General features: G+C 43.7%; 1 protein-coding gene across 17 annotated transcripts in view; it reads left to right on the top strand.

The window, feature by feature from the left end:
- Positions 1-975: 975 nt before the first annotated feature.
- Positions 976-14,504, top strand: part of LOC117411585 (CLIP-associating protein 1-like) — an 82,822-nt gene continuing 69,293 nt past the window's right edge. For 9 of the 17 annotated variants that reach the window (XM_059032598.1, XM_059032600.1, XM_059032595.1 and 6 more), the window contains exons 1-2: positions 7,283-7,472; positions 8,865-9,408. In XM_059032598.1, the coding sequence (XP_058888581.1) occupies positions 9,226-9,408 (183 nt within the window). In that variant the 5' untranslated portion in view covers positions 7,283-7,472; positions 8,865-9,225. Of the gene's footprint in view, positions 1,056-7,282; positions 7,473-8,275; positions 8,296-8,864; positions 9,409-14,504 lie in introns of those variants that run through there. The other 8 variants (XM_059032607.1, XM_059032605.1, XM_059032604.1 and 5 more) reach the window with 5 other exon arrangements.

The following is a 14,504-nucleotide window of genomic DNA, read 5'->3' as shown; positions in this document are numbered from 1 at the left end:
TATGCATTGTGGGAGTCTTATTGCCATCCCTGCCCTTCAGGGACTGCATGGCTTTGGACCGGTGCTTGTTTTGTTACTCCTGCCCCTACTCTGAGTTATCCCAATACTTGAGAGGTTTATACAGTTTAACATTACCAGAGGGTTGCTATCAGTTAGATATGCATGTCAGGTGGGGGGCAGTTGTCTTGAAGCTGAAGAAAGACTGGTGACAGAAGTACCGAGCCTCTGACTGTTACAAGACAAGGTTTCTGAACCAAACGAGGATTGGTCCTGATATGGCAAGCATTCTTTTAGCCTCCAGGATCCCTCCTGCAACAGGTCCCATTGGGGTAAAACAAACATCAAACAGACACTGCTTCCTTACCCTAGTGCACTGTCATCCAGAGCTGCAACGAGAGATGCTCAACTGGCCTCGAGCAACGACCACAAGGGGGCGCACCAGATTGTTTATTTTTGTCAAGAAAAGTGAACAGCAATCACTGACATCAGTGTGATACTACAGTAATTAATTTCAGGTGATATCCTGTGTTACCCTTAAAACACAATACATTACAAACCAGACCTTGAATCTAAAATATTTTCTACAAAAGAAAATCTGCATCCCTATTCTCATTTGTATCCATACGTAATGCTGTAATCCCCTAATTTGGAACAATATACCGACGATTTACCATACGCGTTCTACCAGATACATCACACGCTTATCAAAATGGACAGTTTAGTTCATGAGAATTGGTCACATGCCATATGGAACGAGAATATGCAATTATTAAATTAAATACGCCTAATAGATGTTGTAATTATGCAATCTAGTACATAACATACATACAATACAACTTTTCGATAATATAATTCATCTTCTGCATAAATAGTCCTAGCTTTTTAAACCATGATATATAAAAGGTGATAACCCCCCTCGGATGTGACATCACACACACAGTAGTGTAAGCAGTAAATACACAAAACACTTCGAACAGGACCGGGATACGTGTTCCATCTGCGTCATGACGTCAGCAGCGGCGTCCAACTCATTTACACACACAGACAGAAAGCCGGTGAGTATGTTTCCCAAATAGAAATTAATAAATGCAAGTGTTTTTTTTTTTTTTTAATTGGTACTGCAGCCGATGCATTAACCGTTACCCATAATAATAATAATAATAATAATAATAATGATAATAATAATAACCGCGAAAGCATTGTTATGGCAGTAAATATGTTATTATTGCATGCTGCAGTATAGATGATTTGTTAAATAGGAATAACTCGTTTTCAGAAATGCATTGTTAATTTAAGTCCTTTATGTAGATAAAAATACTGATTATACAATTTGGCAGAGTGCTAGCATATCGTTGAGAAGGATTATTTGCGTAAACTGCATGATACAAATCATGAGTAGAGTGCATGTGTGTATGTATGTATAGGCAAGCACTATCTACACACATCAACGACACTGAACTGACAATCCATAATTGAAAATAAACTAAAACGTATGCATTGATTTGAAGTAAAGACACGTCTTAATAAAATGTTGAAATATAGTAATTATTTTGTTACAGTAAAAAGTATTTAAGGGTAATTTTGTTTTGTATCCAGCATTGTACTTGTATTCTGCCATGGAAGGGGCACAATATGTAGGATACAGAGATATCATATTTAAGCAAGCAGAGTGTGACTGTGACGTATTGTTCAGTTGTACTCTAAAGTTACCTAACAATGCAGTGTCCTGCGCTTAGCAGCTAGCGAATCTCTCTGTTGGCATGTTTTTCCATTTCATATAATGCACCTTAATAAGCAGCCAGCTAAGGATTACTGTACATTGGCTGAAGCCCTAGGAATCCTTGTGAAATGTTAAATATTGTCATACAAATATAAGACGGTTTTATATTTCTTATAGATGTATAACTAAGTATGACTAATTACAATATCTATCTATCTATGTATCTCTATGTATGTATGTATCTATCTGTCTATCTATCTATCTATCTATCTATATCTATCTATCTATCTATCTATCTATGTATATATCTATGTATCTATGTGTCTGTAGATACTGTTCCTCCTACACTGCTGTCTTCCCAGTTGTATGTAGTCGCAGTAGTAAGCAGACACAGTCCAGCTCATTCTCTCAAGGTGTTGAGTGGCTGGCTTGCTACATTCCCTACAGTACAAGCAGGTGCTGAACGAGGGAGGGTTCAGTGTGAAAAGAGACAGGTGTGAGAGTCGAGATGGCAAAGGGATCTTTCAGTTCTGTGTTGATCAATGCGAGCTGCTCAGGCCGTTCTCTTTGTCACGATATCAAGTTAGCCTTTGAACTGAAGCGCAGCTCGCTGTGCCAAGGCTGTGTAATGTGCGGGATCTGCAATGAATAGAGCAGTAAATCATGATGTGCACTGTCTGTATCCTGTAACTGCACAGCCCTCAGGCTCGGGCTCAGGCTTTGATGTGGGCAATAATACTGAGTGAGGTTACACTTCAAAATGTTTCATTGTAGCCTCCCCAAATGGACACTGTCCACATTGCATGTCCCGTTTGAAATATACATATTAAACCTGTAGTAATAATAATAATAATAATAATAAACATTCCAAGGTGCTGTTGTTATTTGTAAAAAAAATAAATGTAAGTCATTGAAACTCACACAGCAGTGATTTGGTATACCGTACAGTATTATGTAAAACCAAATGAATAGATTGCTGATGTGAAATGACTCCCTCACAACTGTACTTGGAACTGTACATTTGTATTTGTGTATATATGTACCATATATAAATAGAAAGTTTGAACAGAAGCTATTTAACTTAGTTCTAGCTGCTATTGATCAGTATTGTCCTGTTTGTAATAGCACAGATTTTCCAGCAGTGTGTATCTGCTTTATAACCCAGCTCTATTGATCAGTATTGTCCTGTTTGTAATAGCACAGATTTTCCAGCAGTGTGTATTTGCTTTATAACCCAGCTCTATTGATCAGTATTGTCCTGTTTGTAATAGCGCAGATTTTCCAGCAGTGTGTATTTGCTTTATAACCCAGCTCTATTGATCAGTATTGTCCTGTTTGTAATAGCACAGATTTTCCAGCAGTGTGTATTTGCTTTATAACCCAGCTCTATTGATCAGTATTGTCCTGTTTGTAATAGCACAGATTTTCCAGCAGTGTGTATCTGCTTTATAACCCAGCTCTATTGATCAGTATTGTCCTGTTTGTAATAGCACAGATTTTCCAGCAGCGTGTATCTGCTTTATAACCTTGCTCTAGTCCCTTTGCTTGCACTGCTGTCCAGACATGTAGACTCATTATCCCAGATCTCCTCGGTGCTTATACTGAGGAAAGCTCACTTGATATTACTTGTTAACGCTCTTTGAAAGGCTGACACCTCTCTGATTATAGGGGTGAGGTCATGTATTGTACGGCAGAGGAATGTGTTTATTACAAAGCTGCAGTTATTGCTCTAGGCATTGAAAATAAATATGCAGGGTGGGGGTTAGGGGTGTAATACAGACCTGTATATAATACAGCCCCAGAGGGGAAGAGGGGGAGAAAGTGCAAATGATCTTTCAATAGAACCCCCACCCCACCCCAATTTCATTGCATTGGCTCCACTTTCCTCTGGGGGTCTGACTGCTGAAATACACTGACTGTGTTCCCTTTCCTCTGGGGATCTGACTGCTGAAATACACTGACTGTGTTCCCTTTCCTCTGGGGGTCTGACTGCTGAAATCCACTGACCGTGTTCCTTTCCTCTGGGGGTCTGACTGCTGAAATACACTGACCGTGTTCCTTTCCTCTGGGGGTCTGACTGCTGAAATAAACTGACCGTGTTCCCTTTCCTCTGGAGGTCTGACTGCTGAAATACACTGACCGTGTTCCCTTTCCTCTGGGGGTCTGACTGCTGAAATACACTGACCGTGTTCCCTTTCCTCTGGAGGTCTGACTGCTGAAATACACTGACCGTGTTCCTTTCCTCTGGGGGTCTGACTGCTGAAATACACTGACCGTGTTCCCTTTCCTCTGGGGGTCTGACTGCTGAAATACACTGACCGTGTTCCTTTCCTCTGGGGGTCTGACTGCTGAAATACACTGACCGTGTTCCCTTTTCTCTGGGGGTCTGACTGCTGAAATACACTGACCGTGTTCCTTTCCTCTGGGGGTCTGACTGCTGAAATACACTGACCGTGTTCCTTTCCTCTGGGGGTCTGACTGCTGAAATACACTGACCGTGTTCCCTTTCCTCTGGGGGTCTGACTGCTGAAATACACTGACCGTGTTCCCTTTCCTCTGGGGGTCTGATTGCTGAAATACACTGACCATGTGCCCTTTCCTCTGGGGGTCTGACTGCTGAAATACACTGACCGTGTTCCTTTCCTCTGGGGGTCTGACTGCTGAAATACACTGACCGTGTTCCCTTTTCTCTGGGGGTCTGACTGCTGAAATAAACTGACCGTGTTCCCTTTCCTCTGGAGGTCTGACTGCTGAAATACACTGACCGTGTTCCCTTTCCTCTGGGGGTCTGACTGCTGAAATACACTGACCGTGTTCCCTTTCCTCTGGAGGTCTGACTGCTGAAATACACTGACCGTGTTCCCTTTTCTCTGGGGGTCTGACTGCTGAAATACACTGACCGTGTTCCCTTTCCTCTGGGGGTCTGACTGCTGAAATACACTGACCGTGTTCCCTTTTCTCTGGGGGTCTGACTGCTGAAATACACTGACCGTGTTCCCTTTCCTCTGGGGGTCTGACTGCTGAAATACACTGACCGTGTTCCCTTTTCTCTGGGGGTCTGACTGCTGAAATACACTGACCATGTTCCCTTTCCTCTGGGGGTCTGACTGCTGAAATACACTGACCATGTTTCCTTTGCCTCTGATGGAGAAGTACAGTACTTTCCTCCTTCCCAGCATTTACCCAATGTGATACCCCTTGTAAAAGTTTACCAAAGTAGATTTGAATTGTAACTTTGCACTCTCCATGCCTTTTCCCCATGCATTTGCCATGTTGTACAGAGACAGTGACCTGCTGAAATACTGCTGAAATACACTGACCGTGTTCCCTTTTCTCTGGGGGTCTGACTGCTGAAATACACTGACCGTGTTCCCTTTTCTCTGGGGGTCTGACTGCTGAAATACACTGACCGTGTTCCCTTTCCTCTGGGGGTCTGACTGCTGAAATACACTGACCGTGTTCCCTTTTCTCTGGGGGTCTGACTGCTGAAATACACTGACCGTGTTCCCTTTCCTCTGGGGGTCTGACTGCTGAAATACACTGACCGTGTTCCCTTTCCTCTGGGGGTCTGACTGCTGAAATACACTGACCGTGTTCCCTTTCCTCTGGAGGTCTGACTGCTGAAATACACTGACCGTGTTCCCTTTTCTCTGGGGGTCTGACTGCTGAAATACACTGACCGTGTTCCCTTTTCTCTGGGGGTCTGACTGCTGAAATACACTGACCGTGTTCCCTTTCCTCTGGGGGTCTGACTGCTGAAATACACTGACCGTGTTCCCTTTTCTCTGGGGGTCTGACTGCTGAAATACACTGACCGTGTTCCCTTTCCTCTGGGGGTCTGACTGCTGAAATACACTGACCGTGTTCCCTTTCCTCTGGGGGTCTGACTGCTGAAATACACTGACCGTGTTCCCTTTCCTCTGGAGGTCTGACTGCTGAAATACACTGACCGTGTTCCCTTTCCTCTGGAGGTCTGACTGCTGAAATACACTGACCGTGTTCCCTTTCCTCTGGGGGTCTGATTGCTGAAATACACTGACCATGTGCCCTTTCCTCTGGGGGTCTGACTGCTGAAATACACTGACCGTGTTCCCTTTCCTCTGGGGGTCTGACTGCTGAAATACACTGACCGTGTTCCCTTTCCTCTGGGGGTCTGACTGCTGAAATACACTGACCGTGTTCCCTTTTCTCTGGGGGTCTGACTGCTGAAATACACTGACCGTGTTCCCTTTTCTCTGGGGGTCTGACTGCTGAAATACACTGACCGTGTTCCCTTTCCTCTGGGGGTCTGACTGCTGAAATACACTGACCGTGTTCCCTTTTCTCTGGGGGTCTGACTGCTGAAATACACTGACCGTGTTCCCTTTCCTCTGGGGGTCTGACTGCTGAAATACACTGACCATGTTCCCTTTCCTCTGGGGGTCTGACTGCTGAAATACACTGACCGTGTTCCCTTTCCTCTGGAGGTCTGACTGCTGAAATACACTGACCGTGTTCCCTTTCCTCTGGGGGTCTGATTGCTGAAATACACTGACCATGTGCCCTTTCCTCTGGGGGTCTGACTGCTGAAATACACTGACCGTGTTCCCTTTCCTCTGGGGGTCTGACTGCTGAAATACACTGACCGTGTTCCCTTTCCTCTGGGGGTCTGACTGCTGAAATACACTGACCGTGTTCCCTTTTCTCTGGGGGTCTGACTGCTGAAATACACTGACCGTGTTCCCTTTTCTCTGGGGGTCTGACTGCTGAAATACACTGACCGTGTTCCCTTTCCTCTGGGGGTCTGACTGCTGAAATACACTGACCGTGTTCCCTTTTCTCTGGGGGTCTGACTGCTGAAATACACTGACCGTGTTCCCTTTCCTCTGGGGGTCTGACTGCTGAAATACACTGACCGTGTTCCCTTTTCTCTGGGGGTCTGACTGCTGAAATACACTGACCGTGTTCCCTTTCCTCTGGGGGTCTGACTGCTGAAATACACTGACCGTGTTCCCTTTTCTCTGGGGGTCTGACTGCTGAAATACACTGACCATGTTCCCTTTCCTCTGGGGGTCTGACTGCTGAAATACACTGACCATGTTTCCTTTGCCTCTGATGGAGAAGTACAGTACTTTCCTCCTTCCCAGCATTTACCCAATGTGATACCCCTTGTAAAAGTTTACCAAAGTAGATTTGAATTGTAACTTTGCACTCTCCATGCCTTTTCCCCATGCATTTGCCATGTTGTACATCTTAAACAGCGGCGCAAGTGCATAAAACCTAAAGGTGAAGAAACTCAAGTTTTAAAATCTGATTGGCCTTCCTACTCTTCACTTCCAGTAAAGCGTGCATAATTGCTCGACAAGTCTACGGTGTTACATTACTTGTAACTATAAGGAACGTTTTCAAATATTATTATTATTATTATTATTATTATTATTATTATTATTATTATTAATACTACTAATAATAATAATAATAATAATAATAATAATAATAATAATAATAATAATAATAATAATAATAATATTTAGTATTTAAGTAAGTACTGCCCCTTTTAAATCCACAGCCGTTAGCAGGAAGCGTGCGTCAATTTCTAAGTGCCAATATGCCATTGCGCATGCGCTCTGGATCCTCCATTCTTATCCCGCTGCAGCAGCCAGGCGGTTGGAGAGGAGCTGTAATTTCGACCGACTGCTGGATTAAAACACAGAATTCCCTGGTAAACAACCACTCTGCAATTAACATCTTCACTAGCAAGGAGCTCGACATGGTAAATACTGTGCAGGACGGTTATGAGTGCTTTAGCATTGAGAAATGCGTTTCTCTTTTTTAAAGACTAGCATGAATTTGGGTGCATTTAGGGTGATCAATAGAAATATTGTATGTGTTGGGGCAGTAATCATTTATCACCATCAGAAAGAGGTTGTTCAAGGGCTCCGCGATAATTTGCTGTGGCCTGTCTTATTCCGGCGCGATGTATTTATGTTTAATGTAAAGTCGTTTTTGACAGGATCCGCGGGTTGTGTCAGTATGCGTACAGCAAGGAGGGACAATAACCAAGAACGCCTTTTCTCTGTCGGCGTTTACTGTCGACTGTCGAAAAGCATCAGACAGAGGTAGCTTCTGAACAAAAAATAAAAGCTACGTTGACGTGTTCTTGTCAGCTACCTTTATTAATGCAAGTGCAGTTTGTATGTGTCCTGTAATCTGGGCTGCGTCGCGATACCGGTTCAGTATTTCAATCAGCGACAAGCTGTGCTTTTACACAGGCTCTTTGTAAATAACAGGGCCTGGTTTTAGTAGCTTTTCTTTCGGGGTAATAGTGGACATCGGGAACAACGTGCCAGTGCAGAAAAAAATACATAGGTGGAAATGTGTTTAGTTGCATTAGAATTCGCCAAGAAGAAACAGGACAGTTGAGGTATGCTTAACTATAAAAAAATACTGTACATCTGATTGAAAACGTTACACGTAGAAAGAAGACCGCCTGTCCAATTCAACATAGCATACAATCTGAATGTGACATTAATGTTAACGAACTGTATCAGAGGTGGACTGTAGATTCAAGCTGTATTGCTAAGGTAGATTAATTGGTAAGTATGTGACAGTTTCTGCAAAGTTATGAACATCACATATTTCACATATTTATGTCCTCAGGTCAGCTATACTGCATAATACTGTAAATTGGACTTTCAAGTTGATCCAGTTAGGAACTGCTTATAAAATAAACGAATGGTGCCAGTAGTTTGGAGATCCATAATATAGGCTAGCAGAAATACTATGCAGACAATTTGCAACACAGTAAAATGTTTCTGTGATGAAGATAAAATAATTTAAATATTCAACTTGATATGCACAAAGATTTGTGTTTTAAACCAGCTGGATTTTTACAGATCACCATTTTGAATATTTGCTGCATGAACTTGGTTTGCTGGAGCTCCCAGGAGTGTTAGCTTATTCTTATGCACTTACTGTTCAGCAAAAAAGGGCTGTCTCATGTTTTTTTTATTTTTATAGTGTGTGAACTTCATGCATTATCCTGCGTTTAAATAAGATACAACGTTTTGCTCTGCTTTGCGTAATTCGGAAATGTGAAACCCCTTTTGATAAATAAACTGCCAAACTTGTCATGTTATTTAAAACAATTGTATTTTCTTTGCAGGGCTGCCTTGGATTGATGCACTACTAAATTATGAAGAGCTGTGTTTCCAGCCCCTACTCCGTCTCCTCTTTCTACTGTACCCATTCCCAGTGCTGCTGCTGCTGCTGCTGCTAGCCGTTTGGACACTTCAGAAAGCCCACCAGCTGCTGTCCACACACACACAGACACACACATGGTGCATTGCTGTCGTGCCCAAGCTTGCATCTCTATATCCCAACCTCGCAGTAACCTTCCACAAACACAGGGTCAACCCCAGGGATAAAAATAAAGCTGTTTCTGATTTCCAGAGCGGTCACCCCTGAGCCTTTGTTTTTTGGTGCTGCTGCTCTAGTATACCGTAGTGAGAAACACGCAGCCCAGCATGGAGTACTGCTTGTCACAAGTGATGCAGAAAGACGTGGGGAAGAGGCTCCAGGTGGGGCAGGAGCTGATAGACTACATCTCGGACCGAGAGAAGTCTTCAGATCTGGAGCACGACCAGACCATGCTGGATAGACTGGTGGATGGGACTGCCACCTCCTGGGTAAACTCCAGCCATTTTAAGGTAAGGCTTTAGCGAGATGCACTTTGAAAGGTATGAAATGGGCATACGTCACGTTTGGTTGTAAATGTCAAGCCTACTCAGCTGAGACTGATACTAATGTGAAGCTCCAAAGGGAGACATGTTTGTTTTGTCATCCATCTGCACCCTGGCCATCCTAAAGGTTATGGTTGGGGTGAGGAGGAGGAGGGGAGAATCTCGGTGTTAATGTGGAACCACATAAGCAATTCTCTTTGACTGTGATTTCCGCATTGTGACTATTGCTTTGTTTGTCATGTGAGCACTAGGGGAGTTGTACAGGAGTTGTCCCCAGAAGCCTTAAAGGAAGTGTTGCTTCTCTGGACCGTGTATCTGCTTTCATGTAAGATGAAGTTCACAGAAAGACTTAAGTTAACAACAATGCAATCAATTAATTATAATTTAATGAAAAATTGAATATGATTGTTGAGCAATTTTTATTTGCTACATAAAGGTAACAGTCTAGATTGAATGTATTTATTTATTTTAGCAATTGCACCTTGTATTTGTCTCTTGTTTCAGTCTTTTATGTAAGTTCTGGTATCTGTGGAGTTCCCCCAAATTCCCCCTTATGTAAAAAGTATAGAATTCCCTAGCTGTGAATCTTTGTGGTCCAGGTTTTAGTTTTTTTCCCGACCTTGTCTGTTGGTGTTGCTTTTAAACCTGGCCAGCCAAAGAACAGCCTTCAGAGGAAAAGATAGAGCACAGGTCCCCATTCCCTGTGAGCTGTGCATGGTCCTGCTCCCCAGAGAACACAGGTCCTCGTTCCCTGTGAGCTGTGCATGGTCCTGCTCCCCAGAGATCACAGGTCCTCGTTCCCTGTGAGCTGTGCATGGTCCTGCTCCCCAGAGAACACAAGTCCTCCTTCCCTGTGAGCTGTGCATGGTCCTGCTCCCCAGAGAACACAGGTCCTTGTTCCCTGTGAGCTGTGCATGGTCCTGCTCCCCAGAGAACACAGGTCCTCGTTCCCTGTGAGCTGTGCATGGTCCTGCTCCCCAGAGAACACAGGTCCCCGTTCCCTGTGAGCTGTGCATGGTCCTGCTCCCCAGAGAACACAGGTCCTCGTTCCCTGTGAGCTGTGCATGGTCCTGCTCCCCAGAGAACACAGGTCCTCGTTCCTTGTGAGCTGTGCATGGTCCTGCTCCCCAGAGAACACAGGTCCTCCTTCCCTGTGAGCTGTGCATGGTCCTGCTCCCCAGAGAACACAAGTCCTCCTTCCCTGTGAGCTGTGCATGGTCCTGCTCCCCAGAGAACACAGGTCCCCATTCCCTGTGAGCTGTGCATGGTCCTGCTCCCGAGAGAACACAGGTCCCCATTCCCTGCAAGCTGTGCATGGTCCTGCTCCCCAGAGAACCTGATTCTTCTTTGAAACCACATGGACACTGATCCTGGACTGTGGTGTAAAACTGGAAGAAATCAAACGTTTGTTTTGTCTTCACGCCTTCCTCGGGTGTGTCAACTTGACTTCATTTCTGAGAGATGAACATCCTCAATTGTGGCTGGAGTGTTTCGGAAGTGATGGATGAAACTTGTTCCTTGGTTTGTGTTCTGCTCAGACAGGCTTAAGACTCCCATTCCAGACCCAGAGCTCATGTATTCTGTAGTGCTGCATGCAGGACTTTGAGATGCTGAGTCATAGTGCTACAGTACAGTAAGCAGGGTCCAGATTAAACTCTTTCTACTTATCTGGCGTTTATCTAGACAGGAAAAATGTTCCTGGAGAAGATAAGTAATTCAGTGTGGTTTTTCATTATGATACAGTGTGCTGCACAGGAAAGACCTTTTAAATGCCATACAAGGCTTGTGCTAAATACAGTAGGAACCAAGCAATGTGGTGTTTTCCTGTAGAACACATAATGTCTAGATAGTATGAGGCTTGAAAATTGAGCTCTAGTACTATCCAGCTGCAGTGTATTCACAATTATTAATAAAATCCACTGATGAAAACGTGTAGGTCTGAGTCCAAAAGGACTGAAAGGAATACTGGTCTCCTGGTACAGCTTTTACATTGTGACAGTGATGTACAAATTAGCCTTAAGTTCATAAACTTCAGTGTCATTGTGACTGACCTAGCAAAGTTCAACTGAGGCAATTAGGCCGGGGACACAAACACATGAAACAAGCCTTTCATTGCAGCAGTTCCAGTCCAGTGCAGGTCTTTGTCCTTCACTATTCAATTATGCAAAGTAAACCTTTGACTGAGTTACATTTATTTAGACCCTTTATCAACCTGGAATGAAATGGCTTTGCCCAGCAGTGTCCTATGGACAGGCCTGCTTTTTAAGCACTCTAGTATTTTCTTGTACAGTCGTAGTCTGGACCTGTGACTGAAAGCCCCCTCGTGGGTTAAGGCCAATGTGTTTTGTCCTCCAAATCATGACCTGTTAAATACCTGTCGTCTTCCCCAGTTCTGGACTGGACAACATTAGGAGTCATTTCCCAAAAGGGATCTGGGGAATGTTGCAAGTTTTAACTTTGCAACCTACAGTTAACAAAACAAGAGAAGCTGGTATCTTAAGTGAAACCAAAAGCCTCCTGATCTGAATCTCCAATATGATGTTCCTGCTTCCGCGCAGTTCTACAGTACACATGATGCGCACAGCCCTTTGAGAGCAGGGTGTCCTTTGTAACTGTGTCTCTCTGGAGGCTTGCTCTTTGTTAGTAGGTCAGTCTTTGTGACTGTGTCTCTCTGGAGGCTTGCTCTTCGTTAGTAGGTCAGTCTTTGTGACTGTGTCTCTCTGGAGGCTTGCTCTTCGTTAGTAGGTCAGTCTTTGTGACTGTGTCTCTCTGGAGGCTTGCTCTTCGTTAGTAGGTCAGTCTTTGTGACTGTGTCTCTCTGGAGGCTTGCTCTTCGTTAGTAGGTCAGTCTTTGTGACTGTGTCTCTGGAGGCTTGCTCTTCGTTAGTAGGTCAGTCTTTGTGACTGTGTCTCTCTGGAGGCTTGCTCTTCGTTAGTAGGTCAGTCTTTGTGACTGTGTCTCTCTGGAGGCTTGCTCTTCGTTAGTAGGTCAGTCTTTGTGACTGTGTCTCTCTGGAGGCTTGCTCTTCGTTAGTAGGTCAGTCTTTGTGACTGTGTCTCTCTGGAGGCTTGCTCTTCGTTAGTAGGTCAGTCTTTGTGACTGTGTCTCTCTGGAGGCTTGCTCTTCGTTAGTAGGTCAGTCTTTGTGACTGTGTCTCTCTGGAGGCTTGCTCTTCGTTAGTAGGTCAGTCTTTGTGACTGTGTCTCTCTGGAGGCTTGCTCTTCGTTAGTAGGTCAGTCTTTGTGACTGTGTCTCTCTGGAGGCTTGCTCTTCGTTAGTAGGTCAGTCTTTGTGACTGTGTCTCTCTGGAGGCTTGCTCTTCGTTAGTAGGTCAGTCTTTTAGTAGGTCCACTTCAGGGCTTGGAACTTGGTTTCAGGAGACTGCATGGCTCACCGGGGGAGACTTGAGGTTTGATACAGTAAATTTTTCTCAAACTAGGTCCCCTGGTCTCCTGGAACCAGGTTTCAAGCGCCTGTTCCTGGGGCTTCGTGTTCCCTCAGCTTTAGACTGTAGAGAATACAGGAATAAAAAAAAAACTGAGCAGTTTGTTAATGTTTCTTTATATTATGGTACAGTATGTGCATGGTCACATTCTCACATGTTTATATTATGGTACAGTATGTGCATGGTCACATTCTCACATGTTTATATTATGGTACAGTATGTGCATGGTCACATTCTCACATGTTTATATTATGGTACAGTATGTGCATGGTCACATTCTCACATGTTTATATTATGGTACAGTATGTGCATGGTCACATTCTCACATGTTTATATTATGGTACAGTATGGTGCCTAAGTTACCATTTTAAATAACTTCTCTATAAATCTTCTGGATTAGTGTACTAACATAACCCTGCTTTCTTCTTTTCTGCATGCCTGTGGTTCTGCTTCAAGGGATTTCTTCATCAATTGTACTGTCTGTGCATCACAATCTTCTGTTGCAAGTCAATACAGTCTCCTTGCACAGCTGAAAATAGGTTGCAATTACAGCTTGTCTCTCTTGATTTGCCACTAATGTATTGGTCGTTCGACTGGGTGCCCTTTTTATTGCATTTGAAAGTTATTTAATAACTTAAGGCTCTTCATGGATGAGGGTCATCCTATCTCCAAGAACTACTAACTCTGTGTCCTGTTCATTCCTTGAGATCAGAAAATGCAGAACTCTTAGCCGGAGCTTTGTTCTGACGTGCTCCTCGTTTGTGGAACTCTATTGCGGCTGACATCAGGCAGCTTGAAACACTGGATTGTTTTACGTCTTCACTGAAAACATCCTGTTTTGAATGTGCTTGTATGTAACTGGTTGTAGTGGGAGTGTATATTACACATGCGCTCTCCTGTTTTGTTTCTTACTTTGTACAGCGCTGTGGGTTGCCATGGCATGAAGAGTGCTGTATACAAATGAATTAGAATTGTATACTGTAGTACGACCTAAACCAGTTTTGCACACTCACATTGAAGTGAAGGCATTGCACAGTACATATACTGTATGTACTGTACATCTCTCCACAATCCTTCAGAAACCTCAAATGAAACTCCTTCATTAGGGATTTTGTTTCAAATAGAGATTTTTGGTTTTGGTACATTTCTGTGCATTTCCTTTTTCTTTCAGTGCCTCGCACTTTGTAAAGAGCGCTTGTGTTTGTATGACTTATGAAGGCTTACTGTTCCATATCTGCAGTTGGTCATGAAGCAGTGCAGCCTATGATAATGTAACCCTTGGTAGAGCCGGTATCAGGGTGACACTCCTGTCATATCTGCAGTCGTGCATGAAGTCAGTAATCTACTCTGTCAGTAATCTAGACGTCTCAATTACGTTTTGCAAGGAGGCGATATTCCAATAAAAGAAAAGGAGCTGGGAAATACAGTACAGCAGCTTTTGAATGACAGACCGCCTGCTTTACAAGCGGGATGTACCTGGTGGGTTAAAAGATGGTTTGGAGAGATTTCTAGAACTGATTTCACTGTGGATGTGAAAAAAAAATACTAGGAAAAAAAAGAAAGCCTCTTATTGAGATCAATAAAACTGCTCTTATATTTCAAGATCTGATATTGGTA

The sequence above is a fragment of the Acipenser ruthenus genome, chromosome 10 (assembly GCF_902713425.1).
Source record: "Acipenser ruthenus chromosome 10, fAciRut3.2 maternal haplotype, whole genome shotgun sequence".
In the NCBI taxonomy this organism is placed as follows: domain Eukaryota; kingdom Metazoa; phylum Chordata; class Actinopteri; order Acipenseriformes; family Acipenseridae; genus Acipenser; species Acipenser ruthenus.
Note: the sequence above shows the minus strand (reverse complement) of the source record. Positions and strands in the feature narration are given on the sequence as shown.